Raw genomic sequence first — 13,163 nt, forward strand, 5'->3', positions numbered from 1 at the left:
AGTTTTGAGGCTGGTCTTGTGAGCAGGTAGTAGAACAAGCTGATCGCCAAAAGGCTGCCTTGCATAATTGTAAATATTTTTGAAACACTAGACCAGGGGTGTCAAACTCAATTTCATTGAGGGCCGCATCAGCATTGCGGTTGACCTCAGGGGGCCGGGTGGGTGTGGCCAGGGTGGGTGCGGCCTACTGGGTGGGCGTGGGTGGAGTGGGTGTGGCCTACTGGGTGGGCGTGGCCAGCTCTACATCGTTCGCGTCAAGGGTGCCTGTGGGGGCCTGGGCAGGAGTGGGACAGATCTGAGGGTCTCTGGCAGAAGGGGGGGGGACCGGGGCAAGCGCCAAGGCATGGTCCACTGGAGGAGCCTCACTGTTCCTCTCAGGCCATGCGAGGGGGGGGCTTATGGAGCTAAGACTGAATGCGTTTCAGCATAGATGGCCACCACAAAATTGTACATTGGCTCCCGGCTGGCCTGGGCCAGGGCCAAGGCAGAGGGGGCCGTTCCCTCACTGTTTCTAGGATGGCTTCGCCGGCCACATGAAACCACTTCGCGGGCCGCATCCGGCCCCCGAGCCTTGTGTTTGACATGTCTGCACTAGACAAATGTCTAATTTAATGAAGAGAAGGACGAGGGGGGACATGATAGCAGTGTTCCAATATCTCAGGGGCTGCCCCAAAGAAGAGGGAGTCAAGCTATTCTCCAAAGCGCCTGAAGGCAGGACAAGAAGCAACGGGTGGAAACTGATCAAGGAGAGAAGCAACCTAGAACTAAGAAGAAACTTCCTGACAGTCAGAACAATTAACCAGTGGAACAACCTGCCTCCAGAAGCGGTGAATGCTCCAACACTGGAAGTTTTTAAGAAGAGACTGGCCAGCCATTTGTCCGAAATGGTATAGGGCTTCCTGCCTGAGCAGGGGGTTGGACTAGATGATCTCCAAGGTCTCTTCCACCTTTATTATTATTATTATTATTATTATTATTATTATTATTATTATTATTATTATTATTATTATTATTACTACTACTACTACTACTACTACTACTACCTACCTGGAATCTTTGTGGCCTTGCATCCTCCAACAAGAGCAGGAAAGAGCAGCCCTTTCCACACATGCTCTGCCCCATCTGATCTCTCTCATCTTCCATTTAGATTTTCCCACTCACAACTCTGCCTTGGTCCCTGTTGGACTTCATCTTGCTGATTTCTTCCATTTCGGCTCATCAAGGTCTTCTTGAATCACAATTCTATCCCCATTATTTTGCATCTTCAACAAATAATCCTATTTTTTCCTCCCTCTTCCAGGTCATTTACAGATTATGTTCAAAATATCACTGTCGGCATCTCAGACTTTTTCCATTTCTCTTTGCAGGAGATCAGTGGAGATGCGGCCATGAGCTCCACAGAGGAGAAGGGGCATTCTTGGATCAGGACCCACAAACCTTTGGTTGGGACTCCATTCTAGATAAATTGGAAATCGTGGCCCAGTTGGAAAAGCAGCTTCCTGCACAAAGGGCCAATCGATTAAGCAGAGATCAAACCGGTCAACGGTGAGGTTCATACCTGGCGTTGACTCAGAGGAGGAACAACTGACCCAGAGACCTCTTAGCTGCAACTTTAAAGGTGAGTAAACAAATCTTGGATTGGAAAATAAGGATTTGTTATCTTTATTTGACAAAAGAGCAATGCAGAGAAATTGAGTTTTGCTCCCAAGATGACGGGTGATGTCGTAATGTAGCTCCATTAAGGAATACACGTTGAGTGCGGTTGGTCAGCCAGTTACGAATCCATCTGGTGGTGATGCTGTCTATCCCACAATTTTTCTATCTTACCAAGAGGTTGGCTGTGGTCTGCTTTGTCACGTGTCTTACTGAAGTCCAAGTATATTTTGTCCACAGAACATGGCTATTCCACTGATGCTATTCCACTGATTCAGTCACTTGGTCAAAGAATGCAGCAAGATTTGTCTGCCATGATCTGCTTTTGACAAGCCCATGTTGGCTTTGTTTGTTTCTGTGTTTTCACAGATCCATTGCTTGATTCTCTTTTCCAGGATTTTCTCAGGTATTGAAGTCAGGCTGATTGGTCCTTAGTTTCCTGGATCCATTTTTTGCCTTTCTTGTAGTTATTTTATAAAATATATAAAATGTGATGCACAGAAGCCAGAATAAAGAAGTCATGATGGGATGGAGTTCCTAAGTGAAAAAGTGAGAAGAAGCACAAAAAAAGGGATAAGAGTGGTGGGATTCAGCTAGTTTGCACCACTTTGGCAGAACCGGTAGCTAATTTTTTGTTGCCCAGGCCCAGAATGGACTTCCGGAAGCGTCATCCACACAGAGAACCGGTTGTTCACATATTTGAATCCCACCACTGGGATAAGAATCAAAAATGGGTTGCTTACACTAGCATGGACTCACTTTCCTTCTTCTTTGCTTCTGTAATGCCTTAGCTTTTTATATATCCCAGGGGTAGGCCACCTTGGCTCTTTTATGACTCGTGGACTTCAACTCCCAGAATTCCTGAGCCAGAGCCATGCTGAGGGGAAAGGGAGAGGTTTCCATGCTGAGCCATGCTGGCTCAGGAATTCTGGGAGTTGAAGTCCACGAGTCATAAAAGAGCCAAGGTTGTCTACCCCTGGTATATCCGGTAGTTTGTCCTGGACTTATGACCACAATTAGCACTGGAATGTTGATCATTGAGCAATGTGATCATTAAGTAAGAGATCACGTGAGAGCTTAGCTCAGTGCCTGCAATCCTATATCCCTGGTTGTGGCTGTTAAGCGATTTCACATGTTGTTAAGCAGGTAAGGAATGTGCGGCTGTCTTAAGTGGGCAGAAGAGGCCTTGTGAGTCCCAGCACAGACCATGTTTGATTTCCAGGGCTCCTGGAGAAGCTTAGAGATGCTTTGGGACCCGTTGCTTGGCAACGATATGGAACACGCGGCTTGGAGAGTGGCGCAAGGCTTCAGAGGCCTCCGGTCTGGGGATGAAGGCCTTGTTTCTCATTGTCAACGATGACACTGGGCCGAAGTCCAAGCCTGGCGTCAGTGGCAGATGGCTGAAACCAGCCTCCATTTAAGGGCCAGCCCCATCCCAGCATTATTGTCAGTCAGGGCTGCTTTTCATGGCTGGACTTGGGTGGCTCAGGAATCCCAGAGTGGCTACAGCTTTGCATCTCACTTCGATAGCCCCCTAACTCATGGGTGGGCTGTGCCTGGTTTCCAGGACCTCCTCTACCCCTGAGATGCCCCATAGCCATTGCCTAGGCCACGGGTAGGCAACCTTGGCTCTTTTATGACTCGTGGACTTCAACTCCCAGAATTCCTGAGCCAGCCATGCTGAGGGGAAAGGGAGAGGTTTCCAAGCTGAGCCATGCTGCCTCGGGAATTCTGGAAGTTGAAGTCCACGAGTCATAAAAGAGCCAAGGTTGCCTACCCCTGCCTTTTACCATTTCAGACAGGTGGCTGTCCAGTCTTTTCTTAAAAACGTCCAGTGATGCACCCACAACCTCTGAAGGCAAGCTATTCCATTGGTGTAATTGTTCTCTCTGTTAGGAAGTTTCTCCTTAATTCCAGGTTGCTTCTCTCCTTGATTAGTTTCCATCCATTGTTTCTTGTCTTGCTTGGAAGACAAATACAATTGTCATTGGATAGAATTTCTATAATTAAAAATGACTATATTACCTAGGCCAGGGGTAGGCAACCTTGGCTCTTTTATGACTCGTGGACTTCAACTCCCAGAATTCCTGGGCCAGCATGGCTCAGCTTGGAAACCTCTCCCTTTCTCCTCAGCATGGCTGGCTCAGGAATTCTGGGAGTTGAAGTCCATGAGTCATAAAAGAGCCAAAGCTGCCTACCCCTAGCCTAGGCCGCTCTCCCTCCATTTCAGCACCCTCTAGAAGATCACTTAACGACCACAACCAGGACTGTGGGACTAGGGTTAGTGAGTGAAGTGGCCATGTCACCTCTCCCTTAACTACTGCTTCACTGAGCGGCCGAGATTCCAATCCCAATTGTCGGCACAACTCCTTGTAGTTTAAGAGCTGCTTTTCCCCCCTTGCCATAAGACAAGAACCGAGGAGGAAGAGGTAGAGTCAATGATCAGCAGAAGAGTTTGCCTCATAGAGATGTGGAGTGATGAAATCAATGGAGATTTTTGTCTCAGAGATTTTGAACGGAGGACCCATACCCTGGGTAGAAGGTCAGACTGGAAGACCTTCAGGGTCCCTTCCAAGATGAAGGGTTTGGGATTCTCTACCTTTCTCTAAAGGAAATATTATTCTCCCTTTCTTTTTCTTTCTAACAGAGGATAAGAGATTTTGATCAAATATTCACCTGCAAGTCAACTATCAGCAGATAATAGAAAATCAGCACAATGCAGCAGTCGCCAGAAAGGATGGAGCCTGGGAAACTCTTGGATCCCCCGTCAGACACAAGCAGCACTCCGGAAAACCACAAAAGAACCCATGAATGCTCAGAGTGTGGAAAATCCTTTGCTCGCTGGTCCCTCCTTTTGACCCACAGGAAGTTCCATGTGGGAAGTCGATCCAGTGAAGGTTTGGAGGGTGAGAAATCCTTTTCTGGAAAAGACGCCAAAGATCCCAGAAGCCCTTCCAGAGTAAAGCCCTATAAATGTGAGGAATGTGGCTTATGCTTTGGTCAAAGGTCACACCTTCTTACACATCAGAAAATCCACACTGGAGAGAAACCTTATCAGTGTCTGGAGTGTGGGAAATTTTTCCGTACAACAGGTAATCTCAGAGAGCACGAGAGAATTCACACAGGGGAGAAACCTTACAAGTGTTGGGAGTGTGGGAAGAGCTTTTCTCAGAAGGCCGGTCTTAGGGCCCATGAGAAGATTCATGCAGGAATAAAACCTTACAAATGCTTTGAGTGTGGTAAATGTTTCACTCAGAGTTCGGCTCTTCGGAGTCATGAGAAAACACACAGCGGGGAGAAAAATGAAAAGTGCCTCGAATGCGGGAAATGTTTTTCCAGGAAATCAAACCTGGTGAAGCATCAGAGATATCACACCGGAGAAAAACCCTATGAATGCCCAGAATGTGAGAGACGATTTGTGGATTCTTCTGAACTTCGGAGACACCAGAAGTGGCACAAAGGGGAGCTACCCTACGAATGTGGGATGTGTGGGAAAAGTTTTCTTACACGAACAGAGATTCAGGCTCACGAGAGAATCCACACAGGGGAGAAGCCATTCAAATGTGGGGAGTGTGGGAAATGTTTTGCCAAAAAAGAAAATCTTGGAAGCCATCACAGAGTCCACACAGGAGAGAAGCCGTACAGATGTGTAGAATGTGGGAAATGTTTTGGACACAAGGGAGCCCTTTGGAGACATCATAAAACCCACACAGGGGAGAAGCCACATCAGTGCAACGAATGTGGAAAATTTTATCGTACCTCATCAGCCCTTAAATGCCATGTGAAAATTCATACGGGGGAAAAAAACCACAAATGTTTAGACTGTGGGAAAACATTTGCTCTGTCATTTAACCTTAGAAGTCACAGCCGAATCCACACAGGAGAAAAGCCCCATAAATGCTCGGAGTGCCATAAATGTTTTTCTCAAAAAAGGTCTCTTTTGAAGCATCAGCAAATCCACACTTGAGAAAAAACAAATGTCTAGAGAGAGGAAAATGATTTGCCCAACGTTCAGCACTTCGCGCGCACACCCGAAATCACACAGGAGAGTGGCCTTACAAGTATGCAGAGTGTGAGAAAAAACTTTTCGTTGTAAATCACAATTAAAAAAGCACCAGAAAGTCCATAGCAGAGATAAATCCCTTCGGTTGTGAACAATGCAGGTGCAACATCAGAAATTTCACATTGGAGAGAGACCCTATGAAGGCCCAGAATGTGTGAGAAGCAATTTGTGGAGTCTTCTGAACTTCGAACATTCCAGAAGGGGCACAAAGGGGTGAAACCCTATAAATGTAGGGAATGTAGGAAACGTTTTGTTTCACAGTAACATGCTCAGAGTCATGAGAATATCCACGTACGGGAGGAGCCGTACAAATGTGTGGAGTATGGGATGTGCTTTTCTGAAAAACACAACCTTAGGAAACATCAGAGGCTCCACACAGGAGAGAAGCCATAGAGATGCCTAGAATGTGGGAAATGTTTGGTGTCAACGCTGCTAACATCGGATGTTCTTGCTTTGACAATATATGAAGATGCAGACATTTTCTATTTAACCTGTGTATTAGAATTAAATGGTGCTGGAGAGGAATGGGGAAGAATGTGCATGGGGATAAGTAGCCATAACAATATAAAAAATGGCGGGTTATGGAACGGGAGGGAAAGTTCGCTCTTCAAACTAATTGGAGAATGTGATTGACTGTTAAATGGAGGAGTGAATTATGCTTCAGTAATTCACCAGGAACTACACACTGTCACAGAAGGGAAATCCTACAGTTTTTTGGTGTGGGGAAACCTTCACAATCAGGAAACCAGTATGACCATTTTTTTTGTCCCAGTTTCTTCTGCTTTTTGTACACCAAAGTATCCACACAGGAGAGGTTTCACAAATGCTTCAGCAGAAATCATAATTTTATTTCTGATTTTTTTATTTTTCATTTTAGATATTAAGATTTTGGGGTCCCGAAGAGAAGAAGGAAACTCCGTTTAGACGCCTCAGATAATATGAGGTGATGGAAATTGCCTTGTGATTCCGTTGCAACTAAAATGACAAGGAATCCCCTTTTCCTCTTGAATGTGTATTTACCTCCCAGCCCAAAGACCAGAGCCCAAGGGCCTCCTGGTGGTCTCTCCTCCAGCACTGCCGAACTTTCCTAGAGTGGCCAAGGTGTGGCCTCTTAACTGAGACAAGCACAATGAAAGGGAGGGTCTGTGGGTCTGGCAAGATGGGGTTAAGGCAAGTCAAGAGCCCAGTTAAAACTCAGGAGCTATCTCAGGGAAAAACTGCAAAGAGGGAGAGGGTTTGTGCTAAGTGACCGAGAGTCTTTTTGGAGTTAGGCAGGATTAACAAATCAAAGAAATAAATAGAATCATGGAATAAATATCCTATAGCACAGCAGACAGAAGCCTAGCTAGCCCTTCCAAAAATGGCAATTAAATGGTCTCCTTTATTTCAAATAACATATATAATAATAGAGGGAGATCTATTTGATGATCTAAAAGCACTGATATGGAAGCCTAGTTGGCAAAGGAAGAAGGCCAGAATAAGGCTGAAGAAAATTGGGATTTTGATTTATTAGAGGGGATTTCATATTATTAATTAGAGAGTTAAAGGGAGAAGTTGGGATGGGGAATTCTGGTCATTAGATTTAAAATATTTGGAAATTAGTTGAAAATAAGGATTTTATCTGTTTAATATTTAAAAAAAATATATCTAAAAGAAAAAATCAATTGTGAATATGTTTGGTTTATTGATTAACTCAGGTAATATATATAATGGATTTGATTTATTAAAGGGGATATTGTATTATTAAGTAAATGATTTAATACGGTGGGAAGTAGATAACTTTTAGGAAATAGAACAAGATTACGTTCAAATAGATAAAATGTATATTTTGGATATTAGATTCTGTTATGAATTGAGATAAGGAAAATCTTGGTTACCTAAAGCCTGAAAATTATAAATATCAAAGGTTAAATTGGAATACTGATGGGAAACTTAAAATTGGGAAAAAATTATTAACAGGATATGGATTGTTTATGAAGAGTGAATGTAAAAAATAATTAAGATATGTATAAGCTAAAAATTTATTGATAAATTTAATATTGATGTTTTTACTGAGTTGATATAATAAGAACTGTATTAGTTTAAATACGAGACAGTAAATGTTAAGGGAAAAAGAGAGGAAATATTTGATGTTGTAACTTGAGATTTGTACTAAAGATTTTGTTATCGAACTATTGATTAAACCAGCCACCATGTTGCTTTTTAAATACTTAAATGTAAAATTGGAAAATTAATAAAATATTATATATATATATATATGTGTGTGTGTGTGTGTGTGTGTGTGTGTGTGTGTGTGTGTGTGTAGGTCTTGGCGTATTCGGGTCTTTTCCCGTGTAAGATTGAGAGTATCTTGGCGAGGTTTCGACGAGTTCCCACTTGTCATCTTCAGGCTGGGGTCTTCGGCTTTGTGCTTCTGCGAGCAAAGTGTGATCGGAGCTGCTGTCTATCTATAAATCTTGGTGAGGGTGTGTGGAGTGCTGGTTTTGTTCTGTAGGTGGGTTGGTTGGCTGTGTTGGAGTTATTGTTTGCGGATTGTTCGGCTGTTTCGTAACATCCTGAGTAGCTGAGATGCTGGCTGTGTGCCCATTAGTCTTTTGTGTTGTAACGACCTGGGTAATGGGCTGTGTGATGACATCCTGAGATCTAGTGTAGTGATATCCTGAGTTCTGTGTTGCAACATCCTGGGTGGTTGGCTGTGTTGTAACATCCTGAGCTTTAGCGTTGTAACCTCCTGAGTTCTGTGATGTGATGTCCAGAGCAGAAGGCTGTGATGTAACATACCGGGCTTTGGTTTGGCTCCGAGTTTGCGGTCTAGCTCTGTGTTCATGGTGTGTGTCCGTTTGCTTTGTGTGGGGGTGGAGGGAGGGAGGTGCAGCAGCTGGTGATGTCGTCGTGGTTTGGCTTCTGGATGGTGGTTGCATTTCGTCTGAGGGGTGGATTTGGGATTGGGTTTGGGTCTGGTGAGGGTGAATGGTGGTGGCGTCCTGTGTTGTTCTGGGTTAAAAAAGATGCTGAGACTCTAGAAAGAGTGCAGAGAAGAGCAACAAAGATGATTAGGGGACTGGAGGCTAAAGCATATAAGGAAAGGCTGCCGACACCGGACCCAGAACATATATAAAAGAAAAACCACAATACATTCACGACTGCCCATTAGAGGATTTCACAATCAATTAGCCTTAGGCAGAAATAAATAAGAAAAGGTGCCAAATGCACAATTTCTTTGATTCCTGAGAGACCTTTCAAGGTGCCAACCACACAAGGTCAGCAACATCAAGAAGTGCCAAAAAAAAAAGCCAACGGAGTCCCCATTAACAGAGGGATAGAATCAAGTTCACATGAAGTGTTAGTACGACTTTACAATGCCTTGGTAAGGCCACACTAGGAATACTGCATCCAGTTTTGGTCACCACGATGTAAAAAAGATGTTGAGACTCTAGAAAGAGTACAGAGGAGAGCCACAGGGGACTGGAGGCCTAAACATACAAAGAATGATTGCAGGAATTGGGTATGTCTATTTTAATGATGAAAAAGGACTGCTACACTGCCGTATCACATTTTTTGAAGAATGCGCAGGACTACGGGGTGGACCCTAAACAGATCGTGCTGGCTGGTGACAGCAGTGGAGGCACACTTGTTGCCAGCACTGCTCAGCAACTTCTGATGACAAAGGACCTCCCACAGCCCCGGGCCCACATACTAATCTATCCTTTCCAACAAGGCCTGGATTTCAATTTACCTTCTTACCAGCAAAACCAGTCTATTCCCCTCTTAGTCAAGAAAGAGGCTGTTCGTCTTGGCACATTTTATCTCTTGAGAATCAATGCCGGGATCAATGAAATTATGGCCAATGCCCACATCCCGCAGGAACTCAGGGAAAAGTATCAGAAATGGATCAGTGCTGAACATATTCCGGAGGAATTTAAAGGCCGGGGTTACGTGCCATTTGTACCTGGTCCGTTTTCAGAAGATCTTTTCAAAAAATGCAAAAGAGTTTTCGACCCCGTATTTTCCCCACTCCTGGCGGAAGACGCCATCATCCAGCAGTTTCCAGAGACTTTCCTTTTAACCTGCGAATACGACATTTTCCGAGATGATGGCTTGCTCTATAAGAAGAGGCTGGAAGACAACGGTGTCCCTGTCACCTGGGTTCACCTCAAGGACGGATTCCATGGGATCGCCTTGCTGATAGATATGGGGTCAATGCAGTTTCCAGGTACGAGGAAGAGTATAAATAGTGTAATCCAATTCCTAGAACGATTCTAGAAATCCAACAGCCTCATTCCTCTGCCTTGTTCATCTAGCCCTTGCCTTACAGATCTTGATCTGAAGAGGTGATACCCTATAATTTCATCCATCTGTCCTGCTTAACTGACCTGAAGATGGTCCACCAGCTCTTTGAAGAGACACATCCTTGCCCTCTCCAGCTGGTTCATAGCCCATCACTCAGGTAGTCTGGTGTCAGGTTGTGCCAGGAAACTGTGGTTTTCCCTGTTACCCAAAAAAACAGAATTTCCCACATGGACAGTCTAAATGGCACCAAGGCACAGTTGGGAGTGGCCAGATGTCTAACTTTTGCGCTCTCCTACTCCCTATAATCACGACAGTGGTTCTTTGGAATATCAAACTTGTGGAGAATATTGAACATGACAGCACAAGGAAACAACAGCCCATCGCCAACCATCAACACCCCAATCAGCCAATAGGAACTCACCACATAATTGTGACTCACAGAATAGCTCAAAGCGCATATAGGTAGTCCTCGACTAACGATCACAATTGAGCCCAAAATTTCTGTTGCTAAGTGAAACATTTGCTAAGTGAAATTGCCTTGTTTTACCACTTTTCTTGTCACAGTTGTTAAGTGAATCACTATAGTTGTTAAGTTAGTAACACAGTTGTTAAGTGAATCTGATTTCCCCATTGACTTTGCTTGTCAGAAGGCAGCAAAAGGTAATTACATGACCCCAGGACACTGCAACCATCATAAATATGAGCCAGTTGCCAAGTGTCAGAATTTTGATCATGTGACCCTGGGGATGCTGCAACGGTCTTAAGTATGAAAAACGGTGATAAATCACTTTTCTCAGTGCCGCTGTAACTTTGAACAGTCACTAAACGAACTGTTGTAAGTCCAGTAAAGAGAGGTTTCCTCAGGATGGGCTCCAGCATGGGTCTGAATGCTCAGAAGAGTAAACCTCTGGTCCTGGTGACTGACCCAGATTGGATCTTGCAACGTTATCCTGGGACATGTATATGTGCCTTCATTTGTCATGGAAAATCCAGTGCAGCTCTTTCAGGAGACCATTATTCCCACAGGCAGACAAAAAGATGAACAAAAAAAGAGATTCAACCCCCAAAAGCTCTGGAGGCCTATTGTGCTAGCCCCCCCCCCTCACCCCTTGGCATAAGTTCTGTTTCCTAGCAGGACTTTGCCTTGAACCGTGCCTTCCTCTCATCTGTCTCTCAAGAGGCGTTTCTCTCCAGCAAGACTGATGCAGTAAGATCTTATAAGGGACCTCTCCTTGTTGACGCCGTCTCTTCCTGTATCCTCTTTCCTTGCTCCCCCTTTGCTTTAGCAGCAGGTGGTCCCCGGTTGCTGAGCTTCTAGAATAGTGTCAGCTGACTTCATGTGAACCTTTTGAGCTTCAGTAAAGACTCAAGCAACAAATCCCAGTCTGTTTCATTTCTATTTCATTTCAGTTTCATTTCTGCCCATCGCAAAGGGCAAGGGGAGAAAAGGGGAGGGTGGCGCAGAGGTGTTGTAAATGGCATGGCTGTGTTGACAGAATGGGCCGTGTGGGTCCGTGTCTGTGTGTATGTTGGAAGGGCACGAACTAGCAAGCCCCTTCGGTGGGCAGAAGACTGCCAGCCCCTCATGAAATGGTGTGTGTGTGTGTGTGTGTGTGTGTGTGTGTGTGTGTGTGTGTGTCCCTGTCCTCAGCTCCTCTGCGATCGGGGACTGCAGGGAAAAATGTCAGGGAATTGCACAGCCAGTGTCCAAATGGAGGCAGAGATGTTGACACAAACATATAGTTTTATATAAATAAATATATTAATAGTAAATAAGATAATCAGGCAATCAGGAGCATATCAGGTAAATCAACACATCATGAGGTAAATTACAGAGGGCACTCAAAGGAAAAAAGGCGGGAAACAAGGAACCTCCCCCTTTTCACTCAAGGCAACCAATCACAGCTTAGATTGCCTCATGCAGTGGCCAATCAGCTATAACTGTGTGTTCTGACTCATTGTCCAACCCTTCACTGCTCCAGCTATTAAATTAAATATCTTAACAAAGAGGAAAATGTGGTGAGGAAAGATGAACCAAGCCCCAGATTAGACCTCTATCTAACAAAATGAAATTCAAAGGTGAAAAAAGTAAGGTTCTACATTTAGGCAAGAAAAACCAAATGTACAGGTATATTAAAGGGGGTACCTTGCTCAGTAGTAGTAACTGTAAGAGGGATCTTGGAGTCCTAGTGGACAATCACTTAGATATGAGCCAGCAGTGTGCTGCAGCTGCCAAAAAAGCCAACACAGTGCTAGGCTGCATTAACAGAGGGATAGAATCAAGATCACGTGAAGTGTTAATGCCACTTTACAGTGCCTTGGTAAGGCCACACTTGGAATACTGCATCCAGTTTTGGTCACCATGATGTAAAAAAGATGTTGAGATTGTAGAAAGAGTACAGAGAAGAGCAACAAAGATGATCAGGGGACTGGAGGCTAAAGCATATAAGGAATGGCTGCTGGAATTGGGTATGTCTAGTTTAATGAAGAGAAGGATGAGGGGGGACATGATAGCAGTGTTCCAATATTTCAGGGGCTGCCACAAAGAAGAGGGAGTCAAGCTATTCTCCAAAGTGCCTGAGGGCAGGACAAGAAGCAAGGGATGGAAACTAATTAAGGAGAGAAGCAACTTAGAATTAAGGAGAAACTTCCTGACAGTTAGAACAATTAACCAGTGGAACAACCTGCCTCCAGAAGCTGTGAATGCTCCAACACTGGAAGTTTTTAAGAAGACAAACACATTAGATAAAACAAAGATGATAAGGTACAAAGAATTATTAGACAACCAATTGAAGCTAAGATCAAGAGATGAATTAAAGGAATAGGGAATAACTATTGATTGGTGGCCATATACACAGATAAAATCAAAATATAATAAGGATATAGAGGAGTATGGGATATATCAGACATTACAACAATTGGATAAAATATTGATAAATAAGGGAGAAAAATTCTTAACAAAAACCTATAAACTCCTATTAGAAATTGAATTGGAGGAAGAAATAGTAAAGGGCCTGATGATAGCATGGGCCCGAAATATAGAATTAGAGGAATGGGAAAGAACATGGAACATAAATTACAAATTAACGTTGTCAACTGCATACAAGGAAAACCAATACAAAATGTTCTACAGATGGCATTTAGCACCGGTGAGATT

The 13,163-nt window shown here is 44.0% G+C and overlaps 1 protein-coding gene and 1 pseudogene across 1 annotated transcript in view; both read left to right on the plus strand.

The window, feature by feature from the left end:
- The first annotated feature begins 4,369 nt into the window (after positions 1 to 4,369).
- LOC114923494 lies at positions 4,370 to 5,760 on the plus strand (annotated as a pseudogene).
- A 50-nt stretch (positions 5,761 to 5,810) lies between these two features.
- Positions 5,811 to 13,163, plus strand: part of LOC107298494 (zinc finger protein 208-like) — a 35,993-nt gene continuing 28,640 nt past the window's right edge. Inside the window, exons 1-2 of the mRNA XM_029286544.1 lie at positions 5,811 to 5,870; positions 5,990 to 6,102. Coding sequence (XP_029142377.1) covers positions 5,811 to 5,870; positions 5,990 to 6,102 — 173 coding nt within the window. The remainder of the gene's footprint in view (positions 5,871 to 5,989; positions 6,103 to 13,163) is intronic.

Source organism: Protobothrops mucrosquamatus, unplaced genomic scaffold (genome assembly GCF_001527695.2).
Source record: "Protobothrops mucrosquamatus isolate PMUCROS unplaced genomic scaffold, P.Mucros_1.0 scaffold4018, whole genome shotgun sequence".
NCBI lineage: Eukaryota > Metazoa > Chordata > Lepidosauria > Squamata > Viperidae > Protobothrops > Protobothrops mucrosquamatus.